Consider the following 17,493-nt stretch of genomic DNA (forward strand, 5'->3'; position numbering starts at 1 on the left):
ACTTGATTATACACACTTTTTTTTTTTTTTCTGAGAGCAATCCGACTCGGACTTCACATTTATCTTAGTACAGCATTCAAAGGTTTTAACGCTTAAGTACGCATTCAAAAGGAGTGAACAGATGGGCTCAAAAACCAGAGGCACAGAGCTATCCAACCTACCCGAGGCACCACACGTCACAAGACACCGAACGCCCACGGACACCGACCCGAACACACACGGCCGCCACCTGCCGACCTTCTGCAAGCCGCAGCGGTCCACAGCCCCTCAGGTTAAAGCAAGCTTCTCTTTATACACAGAGTTCCGCTAGGTAAGCTACTAAAGTAGTAAAGGCAAATTTCATAAATTAAACACAATTATGAACAGTGGCTATTTTTATAATTACACTTTGGAGATATGAAAGGGTATTTAATACATTTTCAGAAAAACGAATGTATGGCATAAATAGCTCTTGTCTAATATATGTTGTAAAAGGTCCCGAACGAGAGTTTTTTCCCCACCCTAACTTGCAGTACCGGCACGGCACCGAATCAGAACAGACATTTAAAACTCCACCAAAACAATGAAACACACATGGAGGAATATAATGGACTTAACAAATTTGTTTCTGAGGGACAGACGGAGACTGGTTTCAAAAGACACCATCGTGCAAGGGTCAAACCTCATGGAAAGGAGAACAGAGTCCTACGTTTTCTATCTTTAAAAAGGGAGCCTCGAAGGCGCCGAGCGGCCAGCCTTCCTGCGGGTCCACGGCACCACCGCCGGGCCGGGGATGGGCGCGCTCGCCGGGGCTCACGCACCGGGCAGCAGGCCGCCAGGCAGCAGCGTGCCCACGCACGGATACACTGATGTGTTTCCCATCTCTGAGACGATCTACCGTTAGGAATTTTTAAAATGTCAGAGTATTCCTGAGTGTATATCCACAGGGTAAAGTACGAAAAGACTGTAAGAGGATCTACAGTTTCAGGAGAAATCAGAGTTGTTGATACCCAAGAGACACCTACCGACTTAAAAGTGCATGTAATTAATTTATATGGTAGCTTGTAAAGGCTCCCTAGCCCTGCATAGTTTTAAGAGTGTCAGTGATTCATAGTTTATCTATGTATCTATATACACACACACACACACACAGGGAGGAGGCTCCCAAGCACCCCTCCCGCGAGGGAGCGTGCAGAGAGTCTCTTTCCCTCTAAGTGCTACGGCTGTGTGTCATGTGTCTGTACAAATACAAAGTGAGAGCTCACACAATGCTGAAGTGATTCAAAAACTCAAATGCTAATATATTTACACCGGAGAGTAAGAAAAGAAGTCCTTAGCTCACACATTGCCCTTCCAAGGGAGAGGACCTTAAAAGATCCCATGTGCTCAGTGGTTCAGAAAAACCCCAAACCAGCGTCCCGAGTGGAGTTCAAGTAGGACGTGTAGTGTTCCACTGGAAAACAATGGGTTTTCTCTTTTGGTGACAAAGCGTTATGCATTACACGACTTTTTATAGGACGCCAAAATTCAGACACACTTTAGAAAACATTCGTAAGAAAACGTGCGCTTACAAACACCGAACGACATCCGTAAGACTGAAGCCCTTTAGTTTGTGTTTTGTTTCCCCCGCCCCGAGAGCAGGCGGCTGAAGGCGGTGAGGGTCCCTCCCCACGGCAGCTGGACGGCAGCTGGACGCCGGCGACGCTCAGAACCGGAAACCCCACGGTGGTGGGGACCGCGAGTCACTCCGCCACCTCCAGCTCCGTGATTCTGGCCACAAAGAAATCCGAGCCCGTTAGACTCCCGTCGGCTGACGCCCCAGCCCACACGGCCGGAACCTGCAGCGGGTCTGACAGCGTCCACGCCGTGAACTCAGCGACAGCTCCCTGGCCCGGGAACCGAAGGCTCGTCTCCTTCCTGTTGTCCGCGGAACCGGGGACTCCAGGACGCTGGCGGGCTCCCGCCGGAGGAAGGAAGACCGGCTCCCGAGGCTTCCTCAGAAAGGATGGCAACATTACACAGAGACAGAGCGGGAAGGTTCTGAACCGAAACAATTACTGAGAAGAGAGGAGCATTTTGATGTGCTGTTCTTTGGAATTTCTATAATTAAAAAATAAACAGAACTATTTCGTAAGAAAATACATCTTAGTGTGCACTCCAGTGCACGTGGAAATTGGTAGATGAGCAGTAAAATGCAAAAAGTATGAAAATACAGTCCTTTAAATGTGGCAATAAAGTTTAACATACTGATACAAAATCAATACAGATAAAATAAATGTACAAGTGCAAAAAAACTCCATTGTCTGTAAAGAAGAAAAGAAAGTGCCAGCTTGCTTGCTCTTAAAAATGCTTCCCCACACAATTACTCAAACACAAAACGGACAAATGCAGCATTCAAAACAACCCTCTCGGCATGCCGTGTCTAATAAACATGTATGTACAAAACCCAGAATAAAATAATGTGAAACTGAGTTATCAGCTGGCATCAATAAACCGGTCTCTTAAGTTACTGGGTTACACCAGAAAGGGGGATGTTTCACATCTCAGGCACAGACGACGTGGAGGTTGCGCTCAGAGGGCAGACTTTTTGTAGAGGAAGTCTGGTTTGCTCGGTGACCTCCTTCCTCTGTTTACTGAATCTTCCCTTTCCAAATCTGGGTTTCGCTGGGCTCCAAGGCCCAGGGGCTCGCTGTCTGCTAGTCTTCTACCGGATCTCTCTTCTGGAGCTTCAGAGTTACCTGCAGAATGTGAAGGTCTGTTAGGAGTGAGCCCAAAAGTCAAGTCAGTTTCTACTGCTGTTCGCCCCCTGACATGCGCTGGGCCGCTGCCAGCGTTTTCTGGGGCCGCCAGAGGCAAGTCTGGCCGCTGGGGAGGTTGCTCAACAATGTCGAGGTGTATTGGCTCGTTCTTTTGCTTGTGTGGATGCCCATCGGGAGAAAGTGGATATTCTCTCCTAGCTTCTTCCTGCTTCTTAGGAGAGGTCTGGCCAGGTAGGTAGGCTGACTTCAAGCCACTCGGTGATGCCTTATTGTGGCTATACAAATCAGGACCAAAATATCCACCGTGCGAGGGGGAGGGGGTGCGTCTGCCGGGAGCGGGAGGAGAAGGTCTGCAAGCGGCACTGGAGAAGTCATAGAAATCGGGGTATTCCTGCGGATTTTCTCGAGCATCTGGTTTTTGCTCTAGTGTGTGTTTCTTCCGAGACGTGTGTGTGTGCCTCTGTGGGATACATGACAGATGCTGGGGAGGCCCTGGTCCTGCTTCAGAGACTGACTGGCTTAGTTCTGTGTCTACGGCAAGTTCTGGAAGCCTCCTGTCCTTGAGTGACAGTGTGGACACACCCATGGCAATGTCTGGCATTAGGTCATTTAGTACAGGCTGTGCACACTGCGAACAGAAGCGAGAAGGGGGGAAGGGTTAAAAGAGAACAGCCCAGGACGCCTTTGCACAACTGATGTTCGTGGATTTTGTTTTCCTGTCATAAAATACGTGCTTATTTTTAAGAAAGAGAAAAATACAGAAAACTAAAGGCAAAAAATAATAATAATCTTAACCTTCCCTGAAATACTGTATTTTGCCATGTATAATGCATATAAATGCACAGTTCTTGCCCAAATTTGACAGAACGGTAAGGGTGTGCATTACATGTGGGTATAACGATTACACACCACAGGGTAACAATCCCGTATATGATGCACACACAGATGTGGGTGTGCATTATGCACGCACAGGAGCACATTATACACAGTAAAATATGGTAACCACTTGTTAGCATTCTGAGGTGTTTCTCTCACCTTTTTCTCTTTGCACATGCATTAATTATCATGAAACTTAGTGTATATATAAATTCTGTCACCGAATTTTGAGATTACTATTTAAATTACTGTGTAATAGTGCATTGTGTCAATGACTGACTTAACCATTCCCCCACTGTAGAACATTAAGATTGTTTCCAATTCTTTTTTTCTTTCCAGATATATTTTTTTAAATCCTTGCTTGAGGATATGCTTTATTGATTTGGCGGGGGGGAGGTGAGGAGGGAGGAAGGGAAAGACAGAAAGAGAGAAAGCGGGGAGAGAGAGGGAGAGAGAGACATTGATGTGAGAGAGCAACGTCAATCAACTGGCTGCCTCCCACACGCGCGCTGACTGGGCATCAAACCTGCAACCCAGGAATGTGCCCTGACCGGGAATCGATCCCGCCACCTTTCGGTGTACGGGACAATGCTCCAGCCAAGTGAGCCACCCGAGAAACCCCGCCAGGGCCAATTCTTAATTATGATCATTAAAACTACAATGAACATACAATAAATTACCTTTAAAGGGAGTTCTATTTAAAATATAAAGTAGTAGCTATACTGAACAACAATGAAAAAGAAAAAGAAATAACAGTAAAATATAAAGCAGCAGAAGTTTCGCCATTGAAGAAGTGAGCGCCCGGCCAGGCCAACAGGATGGGGTTTGGCTTACGAACACCACCGCCCTGTGTCGTTTCCTCTGTTTCTGGGAGGGGTTCGGAGGCGCGGCCGGGGTGGGCCGAAGGGCTACGAGGTGAGGGTCACAACAAACCCAAGGTGCACGCTAGTCCTTAGATTTGGAAAAATCCCGTTTTCACGAAGATTTTCTGAACTAAAACATGCAGCTTTTGTTTCTCTCTGCACTGAATGCTACCGCCAAGGTATGTGAGCAGGAAGACTTTAAAGCATTACTGTTTTTTTCTAAACGTATTATGTAAAACAAATTCAACCTCTAAAGCAGTGTAAAATCGAGCAAAGAACTCTGGCTTAATTTCCTAGCTACCGCGGTTCCCAAATGCGTGCTCTGCCGAACAGCCTGCCGGAGGCAGACAGGCGCGAGGCTGCGCTTCCCAGTGGGGGTCGCCTGCCACACGGGCACTGACGGGACACTCCCAGACCCATCAAAGCGCGTGGCAGAATGCTCGATTCTACAGAACAGGAAAGCCAGTGACAGAGGCTGACAGACGCAGCTTGCAGAGAGCACTCGCAACAGGTAACAGCCATCTGTGCTGCCCCTGACCACACACGCTCCCACAGGAAAATAAAGGCAAGGCGGGCACTTGACTGCGCCCACCACGTGCGCCCCCCCCCCGCCTCTGGCTCCGTCCTGCCCATTCCCACCCACCCACACTCTCCCTCTCGCGCTCCCCCACCACTCAAGTCTGTGCTTTCAGCTCGCCAGTGCTAGTTCCAGGCACTGCTGAGCTCCAGTAGGGCCAGGGGAATTGCTTCTAATATTCCACCAACTTTTTAATTAGGTGAGTTCCTGAAGTGCTGACTTACCGCTTGTTTCTCAGATGCTGTCGCTGCGGAGGCTGAGGCGGTGGCGGCAGCGGCCACCGTCGGTCTCCCCAGTCCGGCGGCGCTGGTACAGTCGGGGGCAGCAGCTTTAACACCTGGCAGATAGACTGGAGGGGGGCCAGCTTTGGAAGCCGTCCTCGAGTGAAACAGGGAATGATTGCAGGGATAGGAAAGTGAGCGTGAAGGATGCTGAGTGGGAGGTCTTGGCTTCCAGCCCGCTCTGAGTTGGTTATGGATGGGGGTGGCTGGGGGCTGGTATGGGGGCGGCGGAGGGGGCAGGGGTGGGTGGAAGGCCACGAAAGAGTCCAGATCTGTAAACATGGTTTCTGCAGCGGGGGTACTGTTAACGCGACATCTCCCAGACTGTCTCATTGTCAAGAGCGGACTTTCATCCCCAAAACGTTCATCGGGAAAGAACTTGTGAGGATTCTAAGAAAGATTAAAAAGAAAAATAGGGTTTAGATTTCATAGATGAAAACTCACAGGCTGAGAGTTAAGTGAATCACATTCAGCAAGAATAAAAGGAGTAAATATTTTCTAGGCCAGAAGCTTCCAAGAAAAAATTACCTGAATAGTACAGAGAGAGGGTAGCCTCTGGGGCCTACATACAGCTGTCAAAAAGAGCTGTTTAAACATTACAAGGGAATGCTTAATAAAACTTTTATATAATTTAGGACATAAAATTAACATACAATCTGGAATGGCAAAGGAAGGGAAATGGACTAAAACGAGACTCCTGCAGGGACAGAAACCCCGCAAACAAAAGTCCGGAGCCGCGGGCGGCCCACTGTCCTGCCCAAGCCCGACCGCCACACTGCGGGGCTCCCCGGGAGGCTCGGGCCACTGACGGGGTTTGGAGCCTGTGGCAAGAAGTCAATCCAATCACTTGATCAGATGAAATTAGATTTTATTTTAGGTTCTGATTTAGTGGCCGTGGGTAAACTACAGTAGCATCCCCTTGACAGAGGTTTCATTTTCTGTGATTTCAATTACCCATGGTCAACCAAGGCCCAAAAATACTACACGGGAAATTCCAGAAATAAACGGATTGTAAGTTGTAAATCGTGAGCCATGCTGAGCAGAAACCTCACGGCACCCCGCCCGGTCCCACCTGGGACCTGAATCACCCCTCTCTCCAGCCGCTCCACGCGGCGACCACTGCCCAGTGAGACACTCTGGGAGATCACTGTCCCATAACTCGGATCGCAGTCCTGTGTACTGCTGTGCTTGTTCTATTTATCGTTATTGTTCTAACCTCTTACTGTGCCTAATGTATAAATTAAAACTTTATCGTAGCGCTGTACGCACAGGAGAAAACACAGAGTGTAAAGGACTCCTTCGGCACCGCCTGCAGTTTCACGAACCCACCGAGGGTCTCGGACTGCGCCCCCTGTGGAAGGGAAGCGAACTACTGCACTGTACAAACTCGAGCTTCACTGCAAAACCAATGCCATTGCTTTGGACCCTAATAGTAACTAGAAATGAGTTTTTTCCTGCTAGTTAAAAAAAACTCATTTATTGACTCCAGAGCTTTTAGGGTTAAACCATCATGGAAAAGATTTCCTGCAATCGGGGGAGGACAGGAAAAAAGGGGCGTCTGGAAGAAGTGTGAGTGTGACAGTGGCGGCAACCTGAACTCCAGTGATCACACCGGGGAGCGGGAGTAGGGGAGGGCCAGGCTTGTCCACTTCGTCTTTCCGTTCCGCTGGGCACCGACACCACGAACCGTCAGCAGTCACATCTCTAGGCTCGTTCACACAGGAGACACAGCTGCCTCCCCGCCCCACACCTCCTACCTTCACAACAGCCCATGACACATGAGGAAACCGACGCTCAGAGTGGCTAAGGAACTCCTCCACTGACCCGGCTGGTGAGCAGCAGAGCCGGGATATGAGCCAGTTCTCACTCCAGAGCCTGTGCCGCATCCCCTCCCCCACGCTGCCTCTCGCGGTTAGCCAAGACACCGGAGGCAGCGAGACGGCATGGACTAGGGGAACACCCGTGCGGTGAGAGCTCCTGCGATGTGCACACTCCTCCCTGAGTGGTGGCCCGGGCCCCCCGTCTTCAACAGTGCAACCCAGGGCCCCACCTGCAGGAGCTCTGCAGCAGCATCGGCGAGACCGAACTCCCTCAGCACTCGAATCTGGATTTCGTAGCTGACCGTGGCGCCTTCTCCGCAGTTCAGTGCGTAGGCTCTCTGCACCTGCTCAGTGTGCCGGAGCTCCTGCAGGCGTCGGACCATGTCTTTCAGAGTGAGGAGACCAGGAACTGGAAGAGGGAAAACTGTTTGTGGGCAAATACCTGAGCTACACAAAAGACACTCACTACGCACAAGAAAAAAAGGCACGTGTTTTATATCAGAACCTTCTAATAGATTTTTGATAATATTTTAATTTCCTGGCAACTTAGTACTGAATATACTTCCAATTATTTTTCAGGGTTTTAAAATTTCACTGTGCCCAAAAGGCTCTTGATAATAGCACACAGCTCCTGGGCTGTATTATTAGTTCCCCGACTAAATAAAATTTTACTTTCATACGTTCTCTTCTGAATCTCAGGATATTTCCTAAGTTTTTAAAATGTATTCATTCTATACACCAGGGATTGGACTCAAGTATTAATTAGGATGTGCAGAATAAAGACACATTCCCTGTCTTCAAGTAGCTCTGGTTTTAGTGAAGTAAACCAAATAAACTGGTAGAGGACAGGGCCACAAACAGTCAGGGAGAGAAACACGCAAAAGTTATGGGGGGATGTGGAGGAAGGGGCCCCCAACCGGGACTGGAGGCAGGCAGGAAAGGCCTCCCGGACAAGGTGAACCCTGAGAGCAATCTTGAAGAATGGGAGAACCCCAGGCAGGCAAAGAATGTGAGCAGAAGGAGCAGGCGTGTGTAAAAAACATGCAGGAGAGAGTGTGGCACAAGGACCTGGCACGGCTGGAACGAAGGGTCCAAAAGTACAGCAAGGAGAGAGAAGGCCGGAAGGACGGGTGGGACAGATCACGAATGGCCCTGTGGGTCAGAGTAAGGGAACCGAACTGTATCTTGAGTGCAACAGGCGGCCACCTGTCCAGTGGAACGGCAGGATCAGAGCTGGGATGCAGTCGGGTGCGCTCTGAGGGCAGTGTCAAGCAAGGGCTGGCAAACTATGGCCTGTAGGCTACGTCAGGCCAGTTGCTTGTTTTTGTACATAAGTTTTTCCTGGCACACAGCCACACCCATCCGTTTAGGTCCTGTCTCTGGCTGCTTTTGGCCTACAACAGAGTTGAACAAAGTTGAGTAGCTGTAACAGAAACTACATAACCCATGAGCCTAAAATGTTTACTACCTAGCACGTTCCAGAAAAACTGTGCCGAGTCTTAGTGTAAAATCCTTAAGGGGAGTGAGTGAGGTCAGAGCAGGAACATGGGTTAGGAACCTGGGGAAGGATGTGGCAGAGGGCTGGGCAAGAAGGGACGGGGTCTCTAAACGTTATGAGCCAAACTATTTTTTGGTGCGAAAAGGGAGCTATTACTGAGCTCTTGCCCTGTGCCAGGCAAACTCCTAAGGTTATTATTACTCGTGGTGCTTCCTTAAGTCTTCACAACAATGTCGAGATGCGATATCCCCATTCTGCAGACAAGGAAATCAATGTGCAGGGAAGTAGACAGCTCTTCCAAAGCCGCGCACGTGAAGTGGCAGAGCCAGGACATGAGCCCCCAAGTCTCCTCCAACAAGCTAGGGAGCCTTTCATTGGAGTATGGTGAGCAAGTCAGAATTAGGGTGACACCGGAATAGGGTTAAACGACAAAAAGACAAGTCTTACTTTTCTAACTAAACATACTTAATTGTAAACATTTGGGCTTTTGACAGTCAGTTCTAAACTTAAATTATGTTGCTATTCAAGTATTAACTCAAAATGATAAAAAACAGTGCTAATTATGAAAGCTTCAAGATCTGCACAAATCAGCTACAGAAATATTTTTCTTCATACGGTTATCCAATGTTACTTTAAATAACATGTGGCAGACAAATCTGATAAGGCGACAACTGATCATATATCAGTCCCAGAACATAATGTATATGTTCAATTAAAGGTTGTCATTATGTCTTTTTTAGCCTTACCTGAAACAGACATTTATAAGCAGAAAATGAATGGTGCCATTTCCAATAATGCTATAGTTTGCTAAATTTAAAAAAGTTTGTGACCCCATCTGCACTGCTGATTTCCCTACCTTAGAAAATGACATTGGCGCCCCCCGGTTAAAGTAAACATTAAAGGCTGTTCAGTTTTTGGACACTGACAGCTAAAGCTGTGGCCACTCTCCTGAATCGAAAGACTAAGGCTGCGCTACGATCAAGTTCATGGCCCAGATCTTCAGAAACTGGATCCCCAGAAAACCAATGGTGATCACGTTTTTGGGGGGTGTACGTAGACTCAACGTGATAAATCTATAATACTCTTCCCAACAGGTCTTATGAGAAATACCCCAATGACAAAACATCCGAACTCCTCTAACCCAGCGGTTCTCAAAAGGAGGCAATCTGACCCTGCCACGTGCACTCGGCAACGTCTGGAAACGTGAAAATGTTTCCAAAAGGTGATAAACGGGAGTGTGTGCATGCACACTCCTGCATCCCGTGAGTCAGGCCAGCATGCTGCTGAACATCCTACAATGCACAGGGCAGTCCCCACAACAAAGAAGCACCCAGCCCTAACCGTCAAGAGGGTCAAGGTTCAAAAACCTTGGGCAAAACCAAACCCTGTATATCCCTGTTGCTATAAAATAAAATTTGAAACAAAAAACCTAGTTTATAAGTATTTGTTCTTTGAGGAGAACAAGGCATACTGGGTACTGAAACATGGAGATAATCAGCATATATAAAGGAATTACAAAAAGATCAGACTACTTACTTAAATACAAATGCCTCACGCAAGGCTGCTACTGCCTTACCTGGAATTTCATTGGCTACCACCGAAGGGGGGCTCGACTGGTTACTGCTGATCTGCTGGTGGCTGATCATGTGGCAGCACTGTGGCACGGCATTACTGACCATGTAAAGTGTGTCTGGCACGTTGGACATCCTAACCATCCTCAAGCGCACGAGATCTGTTTGTTCCACCATCATCTCGTCTAGCACTGACTGAAATAACAATTCAGCATTAACAGGCTAAGTCAATCTTTCATTTCTGTTAAATCGCATTTGGAAAAAAAATGATTACCTTCATCATATAAAAACGGAATTACCTAGTTTTCAGTGTACGAAGTTTACAATTAGTGGCGAAAGGAGGAAGTGCCCCTACCTCTTTAATTTTAAAGGATCTTTTGGAGTGTCTTTGGAAAAAAAATCATCTGAAAAGTTTCCCTTTAACTGAAGTATTTGAAATTTGAAGGGAAGATATAAAATTAATCAGAAGTAAATTACACATAAAGTTACTATAAAGAAAACATGTATACATGGGCTAAATATCAGATCCGAAAAGAAATGCTGAAAAGACAAAACAATACAGACTGGTGAGAAACCCAGCAGGCCCACAGACAAACCCAACCACTAATATTAGCTTCAGATGACCGTTTCACTGCGCCGCAGAGCGGTCAGAACGACGTGCTCGCGGACATTTCCCGCATTCCCTGGGGCGACCCCGCTCCGTGCGGGCGCGGCCCTCTGCGAAGCAGGGGGGGCTGCGGCGGAGCCCAGCGCCTGGGACAGTGCAGAGGGGGGGGGTGCAGGCCCGGGTCACTACAGACCTTTTGCAGCTACACTCAACCTTTCGTATGGGCCTCAGCTACCTTAGTGAGCTGAAGTATTGAATTCCGTTCAGACGAGGCACAACCACTCTGCTTTGGCCCATTTTAGAACTATTTAAAATGCCAGCGAGTCGAAAAGAGGTAGACTGTCAACCTAGTCAACAAAATAAACTTCTCAGAAATCCTTTCATGTATCTTAAACTAGAAACCCCTATAATAAAAGCAAGAAAATTTTTAAGATAAATCTATTCTATACCAAAACACACATTATTTTGCTTGTTAATTTATTTCATAAGGCTTAACGGTGATTTCTGACTTTCAAAGACTGCCCATTCCTCAATAAGCCACCCCACAGTTCTTATGGCCGAAATACATCTGAAAAAAATGATTGCATTTCATTTTTACATTACCATAGTTTCTAGAATTGTTACAATATACATAATGCCAACTACTTACTTAATACCCCTGAAATTCTTTCTTTGTATGTATACTTATTCGAAGACTAAACACAATTTCCAACAGTTAGCCATCACAGAAATAGCCATTACAAAAAGTCATGGAATTTCTTTAGTTTATGGAGGAAGACAAAATGTGTGCAATCTGCTTTCAGGACACTTTTCCCATCCTGAAGATCACAAAATACTGACAACCATTTCAAGAAAATAAAGCTTCCTTTTCAAGTTAACATTTTTCAAGACAACTAAGATGAAAAACATGTAAAATGCAATTTAACATGGCCTAAGTTCTAAAAAGACATGCTTGATACTGAAGCATTTCAGAAGAGTATTCTGCAGAGGAGTCACACTAGACTTTATGTTCACTGTCTTGACTACTGAACCCTTAGGCCATTTCCAGATATTTATATAATGCCACAGTAAATACCTTTGTGCTTATATTTTGTAATGAGGTGTTCTAGTATCTGAAATGTTTTTCGTTACCTTTGCTTCCTCAACATAGGGAGAAAACAGGCGAGGGCGGACATATATTCCAGCGTTTTTTTGCCGCAACCAGGCGTTCGACTTTCCACCTTCTGACGCAGGAAGCATATCTGATGGAGGGGTACTGATCAAGCCTCTTTTTGTCTTGAACAAAAAAAAATTATTTTTAACATAAAGTTTGAGTATCACTATAAGATAAAAATAATTATACCTATAAATCAAAATGTTCAAACTTAATTTTAAGTAAAAAAATTTAGGAATCTATGTGAGATTTAAAAATACTCAAATGTTTAACAATATTTAAAGAACTTGGCAATAAAAGGTCATACAATTTCCCATGTTTCTCTACACAGAGGAATGGTGTTTTAAAAATGAGCTATCTTAATCAAAAATGTAACAAATTAGACTTACTTTCAGAATTCTTAATGAAAACCAATTTTTATTTTTTTCCTTACTCAGCTAGGAACTGCTTCCACCCCCAACCCGACCTCCTCCCGCCCAAGACAAAGCAGGAACTAGAGGGCCCTGCATCCACAGCACAAGGGTGCAGGCGGTGGGCACGGGGCACGGTGCTCACAGGCAGGGGCTCTAGGCGCAGGCAGGCTTGGCTCAGACCTTAACCCTGTTAAACAGCCTGGTGACCACGGCCACCTCCTTTTACCAGGGCCTCACCGGAAGGGCTCCTAACTGCCCTGCAGACGGGGCGCCGCACTGCTGTGTGCGCGGCCCCGTTGCCCCCCCATTGTGCTAGGAGAATACAAACCAAGCACCCGAGGATCACAGGGTGGCTGTGAGGGTTAAATGAGGCCTGGCACAGTGCTTCGCACTTCCAATTAACAGCCATGATTAGCGAACTTTTACTGGGGACTTATTATGCGGTATCCATGGAGTTAAGAGCAGCGATATATTTTTTTCTAAGTCTACTAAATCAAAGTTCTAAAACAAAAACAGTCTAAAATTCAAGGTTCAACTTGGTTTGAATCCTAGATTTTAAACAAAACCAAACACTGCTTCTCCAATATTCTTGTTAAACATAATAAGTGTGTAATTGCTGCATTAAAGTGATTTTTAATAATATGTAGAATTGGTATTTAAAAAAGAAAGAAAACTCAACTCAATTAAAACCGTAACAATGTCACTATATTTCCTTCCTATTTTCAAATGAATTTTAACATAACTGTACTCTAGAATACATAAAATTCTATACCCTTCTTTCTAAAATTATATTCTATTATCAGCAATTTCCATGTTGCTATATTAGTAATTATAAGCACTGTTTAGGGTAGCAAAATATTCTGTTGAGTAGTTACAGTATAATTTATTTATTTTTCCTGTTCTCAGATTTTTAGGCTATTTCTAGCTATACTTCTCCTATAGGGTAGTAATATTATTTCAAAAATTACTGACCTAACAGGTGAAAAAAATGATAACATTGCTTTATTTTGCTTTCTTTGGGGTATGTGATTACTAGTGAGACTGAATATTTTATCTAATCAGATTCCAGAAATACGTAATTTTTTTCTAGTGTTCTATGTTTTAATTTAATATTTAATTTTTCAGTCTAAGAGGGATCAATTTTGTGTGCAAAGGAAATGAGGATTTAATTTTAGACACATTTCCTTCCTCTCCCCCATTCATCAGTTAGTCTAATACCCTACTGATTTGTGATAGCTCGTTTATGCTTAATTCTTTTATTAATTAGGATCTTTTTCCAGACTATTTTGTCTTGCCTGCTATGCTAGCATCACAGATTAAATATTAAACGAGAGTTTAAACATGTATTTTACATTGGGGACGAGTTATCCCTATGTTCTTTTTAGAGAACTTTTAAAAACTATTATGTTTACAGCATTACATTAAAGTTATAAGCCAATGCATGAGGAACTACTATTTATATTTATTTTCCCATTCATTAATTTGAACACTTCTATTAGTTTAAAAATTCACTTAAAACTTATAAAATTAGCATGATCAGTTCCATTAATTTTTAACTGAAATACCACTAAAAGATTTATTCATCCTTTTTACACTGAACCATTCATTCCCTTTTCTTCTTGTCTGCTAATTTATTGCTGCTCTTGAAGGGTCTCCAAAGGTAATTTCTACCCTTTTTCAGTGCCAGACACAGGGCATACAACACAGCACAAAACAGACATCTGTCTCTGACCTCACGGAATTTAGACTTTCACAACACTTCATTAGTAGCAGAAATTATTTACAATGATAAACAAAGATAAGTCCGTACATTTCTAGTGCATTTTCTTTTCATGAAAGGGGTCAATGAGGACAGACTTACTGCATCACCTAGGACTTCACTGTTTATAGGTAAAATGTGTTCAGTTCGCACAAAAGGCAGGAGAGGAGAAAGGATCTCTCGAAGCTCTTCAATGTCCAGGTCTCGTCTTTTCACGCCTCGTTTGTTCATGCTGTGAGCAGTGCCGCTCAGCAAGTTTGGCTCTGTGAGACAGAAAACGAGAGAGTCTCCAGCCGATCCCAGACTCCCAGAGAAAGGCTTTCCTTCTTCTCTAGTGCACTTTCAGTACCCTCCTTTGTACCTGAGTACATCTGCTTTAAAAAGGGTTATGAATTATGTCTGTGTTTTATGCAGGCTAGTTACAGAGATGTTCTTGGACAGAGAAAAACCATGGAGTCATAAATGCAGCAATATTTCTTTATGATTGCCCTGCACTAAAGGATAAAGACTTCTTTTCCATATACTAACTCAAAGGAAAGAAGGTGACAATCTATTAAAATCTAGTTTGACCCAGGGCTTTTTCTTACGCTTTTGTGCTTTTGTGACCAGTTTTTAGGACATGGCAGGGAAGTGCTATTTCTGGTCACTGTAGTTTAAAGGTATGCTCATTAGGCTACCACTTGTTTAACAGCAACTTAACAAGATACTGACCTCCTGCTATCTAAAGCAGCAAAATAAAGGGCATTCTAAGGTTTGTATGATAGTCTCCTAAATTTCCACAATGTGGGAACGTTAGTGCATAAAGGTCTGTCCTGAAAAAGTCCAGTCATCGTTAAAATAGCGAGAATGGCTGCGTGACATCAGTATAACCCAGAAGCCAAGGAGAGAGGACTGGAACGCACATGTGGGAACAACAACGACTTCACTGTGCTCGTCAGTGGGGGCGGTAGACGCCACTGAGTGAGCATGTGCACTGTGCGGACGTCACGTTCGAGATGACTGAGCAAGTAGACCAACAGATCTGCATGAAATGTTAAGTTTGAACATTCCTCCATGGAAACCATTGGGACAATTCAGAAGGCCACAGCTATGGGCAACTGGTGAGTGGCAGCTTCATCGCGATAATGTGCCCGCTCATGCATTACGTCTTGTGCAGAGTTTTTTGGTGAAATATCATCTCACCCAGGCGACTCTGCCCTCCTAGAGCCCAGATTTGGTGCCCTAAAACTTCAAAACTAAAACCACCTTTGAAAGGGAAGTGATTTCAGACTGTTGATGAGATTCAGGAAACTATGACGGGGCAGCTGATGGCAACTAGGAGAACTGTGTGAGGACCCAAGGTGCCAATGTTTCTTGTATCTTCTTCGATAAATGTCTTTTTCTTATTACATGGCTGGAGACTTTCTGGACAGACCTTTAAAAGTGAAGCCTCTGATCTCTGACATGTAATGTATTTCCACTGTCCAGAGCAGAGAACAAAGGTTTTCCTTATTGGTATTAGTGAAAGGGGAAGATTTGAAGTATTTATATGCTTATTATATTGAAGTAGGAAAAATTTACATAAATTTTGGGAATCTTTATCATGTCTTTAATCTACAGGGCTGTATTTAAAAAATATATACTATTCCTGTATATAAATCCTAAATGTTTTGCAAAGTCTGTAGGCAAACTGGTATTTCCCTTAAATGGATTAAGTGATGGAAAGGTAAAAAGACTGTTTTTGAGAAGCTAAGCTTTTACTGGAGTGGTAAAAAATGAAATGGCCACAAGTATATGAAAAACAAAGTTTTTGTCCTCAACTTGCTATGATTTGGCTTCATACGTATACAATGCATTGTTTCTCAAAAAAAATTTTATTAGTGGCCCCTGTTTTCAAATGCCGTCTTATATTAAACTCCCAAATACGTAACAAGTAAGGGCAGAGCCCTCATCTACGAAGGTGACTGAAACAAGTGTGCAGCCTAGTTCGCCTGGCTTCCTTCTCATCCCTGTGAACGAGCCTGACATTCTAACCCAGGGAAATGTTATCAAGGATGCTCATCATCTGCCCAAAATAAATACATTACCAACCTTATGTCAATGAAAAAAACCTATGGCCTATGATGATTATGTAACATTACACACACCCAATTCTTGCTGTGTGGGGTAGTTCTGTACTGCAGAGCCACCCAAGAACAGCTAGTTAGCAAATATTGAACCACTGCTCCCAAAGGAAACAAGGGGTAGATTGCTTGAGCCTCTGGTCACAACATTTTGACAACTGGTCAAGATATAATTCTGTTTTAGGCGTGCTGCTGTTTAGAGGCACCTTTTAAATACACACATTGATTTACTAGCTCTGTAACTCATACCTGAACAAAGCTCACCTAACACACCTTTTCTCCGTGGGACACATCCCAGTCTTCCTGTGCTTAGGACTGCGGAACGGCACTGGGCATCACACCCGGAGGCCACATTAAACGAGGAGATCACCTCCCCAAGCCCCACAAGAGAGTGAAAACTTAGCACTGGACACACTGGGAGAGGACACATTTACAGTGTGAGAGCGGAAACAGGAAGGCAGAGCATCACCCTAAGCTGGAACATGTGCATCAAGGGAATCAAATCTTTTGTCTCTGCGCGTGTCGGCAAATGCCCACGGAAGTGCCAAGAGGACTGCTTTGGGGACTGAAAATAAACTTGAGCAAGTAGGCGAATGTGCAAATACACAGTCTGGGGGTAAGGAGGACAGGCTGTGTACTGACTGCCATTTCAAAAATGTCCCAAATTAATGGTGGCTATTATATTTAAAAATTCAAATCTAAGAATTGCTAAAGGCTTCTGAGGCCACAGAGAAATAAACTGGGAGAAATCAAATAGGAAAACTGCTTTTGTTCCCCAGTACTTGCATAGTAGCATATTAATGGGATGTATTAAAAGGGTTAAAGGCAGTTTAGCTTGGCATTTTTATGTATTTAAAAACGTGGCAGAACAACTCTATACACTCACTACTAACAACGAGTGACTTGGACCCCGCAGGAGTCGAACTCTGTGATCTGTGAATTGCACCCAGAGCGGTTGAGCTGCTCTGCCTGTGACCGGTCCCTCTCTGTGTCACTGCTTCGCTAATAAAACTCTCACTTTAAACTCTAAAAAATTAAAAATAAATAAAGCTGTTGAAAAATAACAGGAAGGAAAATCTGTTATTTAAATTTTCTAATTAAAGTTTTTTGTTTTCGGTTCATTATACAGGCGTAAAATATTCCATGAGGAAATCTCCCATGAGTATAGGCAAGCAGACCAACTCTAGTTATTTATACATAAAAGAATCACGAGCTTCCAAAGTTGAAAGCCCACC

General features: G+C 44.5%; 1 protein-coding gene across 7 annotated transcripts in view; it reads right to left on the bottom strand.

The window, feature by feature from the left end:
- Positions 1–915: 915 nt before the first annotated feature.
- BTBD7 (BTB domain containing 7) overlaps positions 916–17,493 on the bottom strand; it is a 52,039-nt gene continuing 35,461 nt past the window's right edge. For 5 of the 7 annotated variants that reach the window (XM_036013481.1, XM_036013494.1, XM_036013489.1 and 2 more), the window contains 6 exons: positions 14,208–14,419; positions 11,963–12,106; positions 10,230–10,419; positions 7,386–7,564; positions 5,279–5,725; positions 916–3,366 (listed from right to left, as the gene is read on the bottom strand). In XM_036013481.1, coding sequence (XP_035869374.1) covers positions 2,551–3,366; positions 5,279–5,725; positions 7,386–7,564; positions 10,230–10,419; positions 11,963–12,106; positions 14,208–14,419 — 1,988 coding nt within the window. In that variant the 3' untranslated portion in view covers positions 916–2,550. The remainder of the gene's footprint in view (positions 3,367–5,278; positions 5,726–7,385; positions 7,565–10,229; positions 10,420–11,962; positions 12,107–14,207; positions 14,420–17,493) is intronic. The other 2 variants (XM_028507008.2, XM_036013504.1) reach the window with 2 other exon arrangements.

This window comes from Phyllostomus discolor, chromosome 1 (assembly GCF_004126475.2).
Source record: "Phyllostomus discolor isolate MPI-MPIP mPhyDis1 chromosome 1, mPhyDis1.pri.v3, whole genome shotgun sequence".
Classification (NCBI taxonomy): Eukaryota; Metazoa; Chordata; class Mammalia; order Chiroptera; family Phyllostomidae; genus Phyllostomus; species Phyllostomus discolor.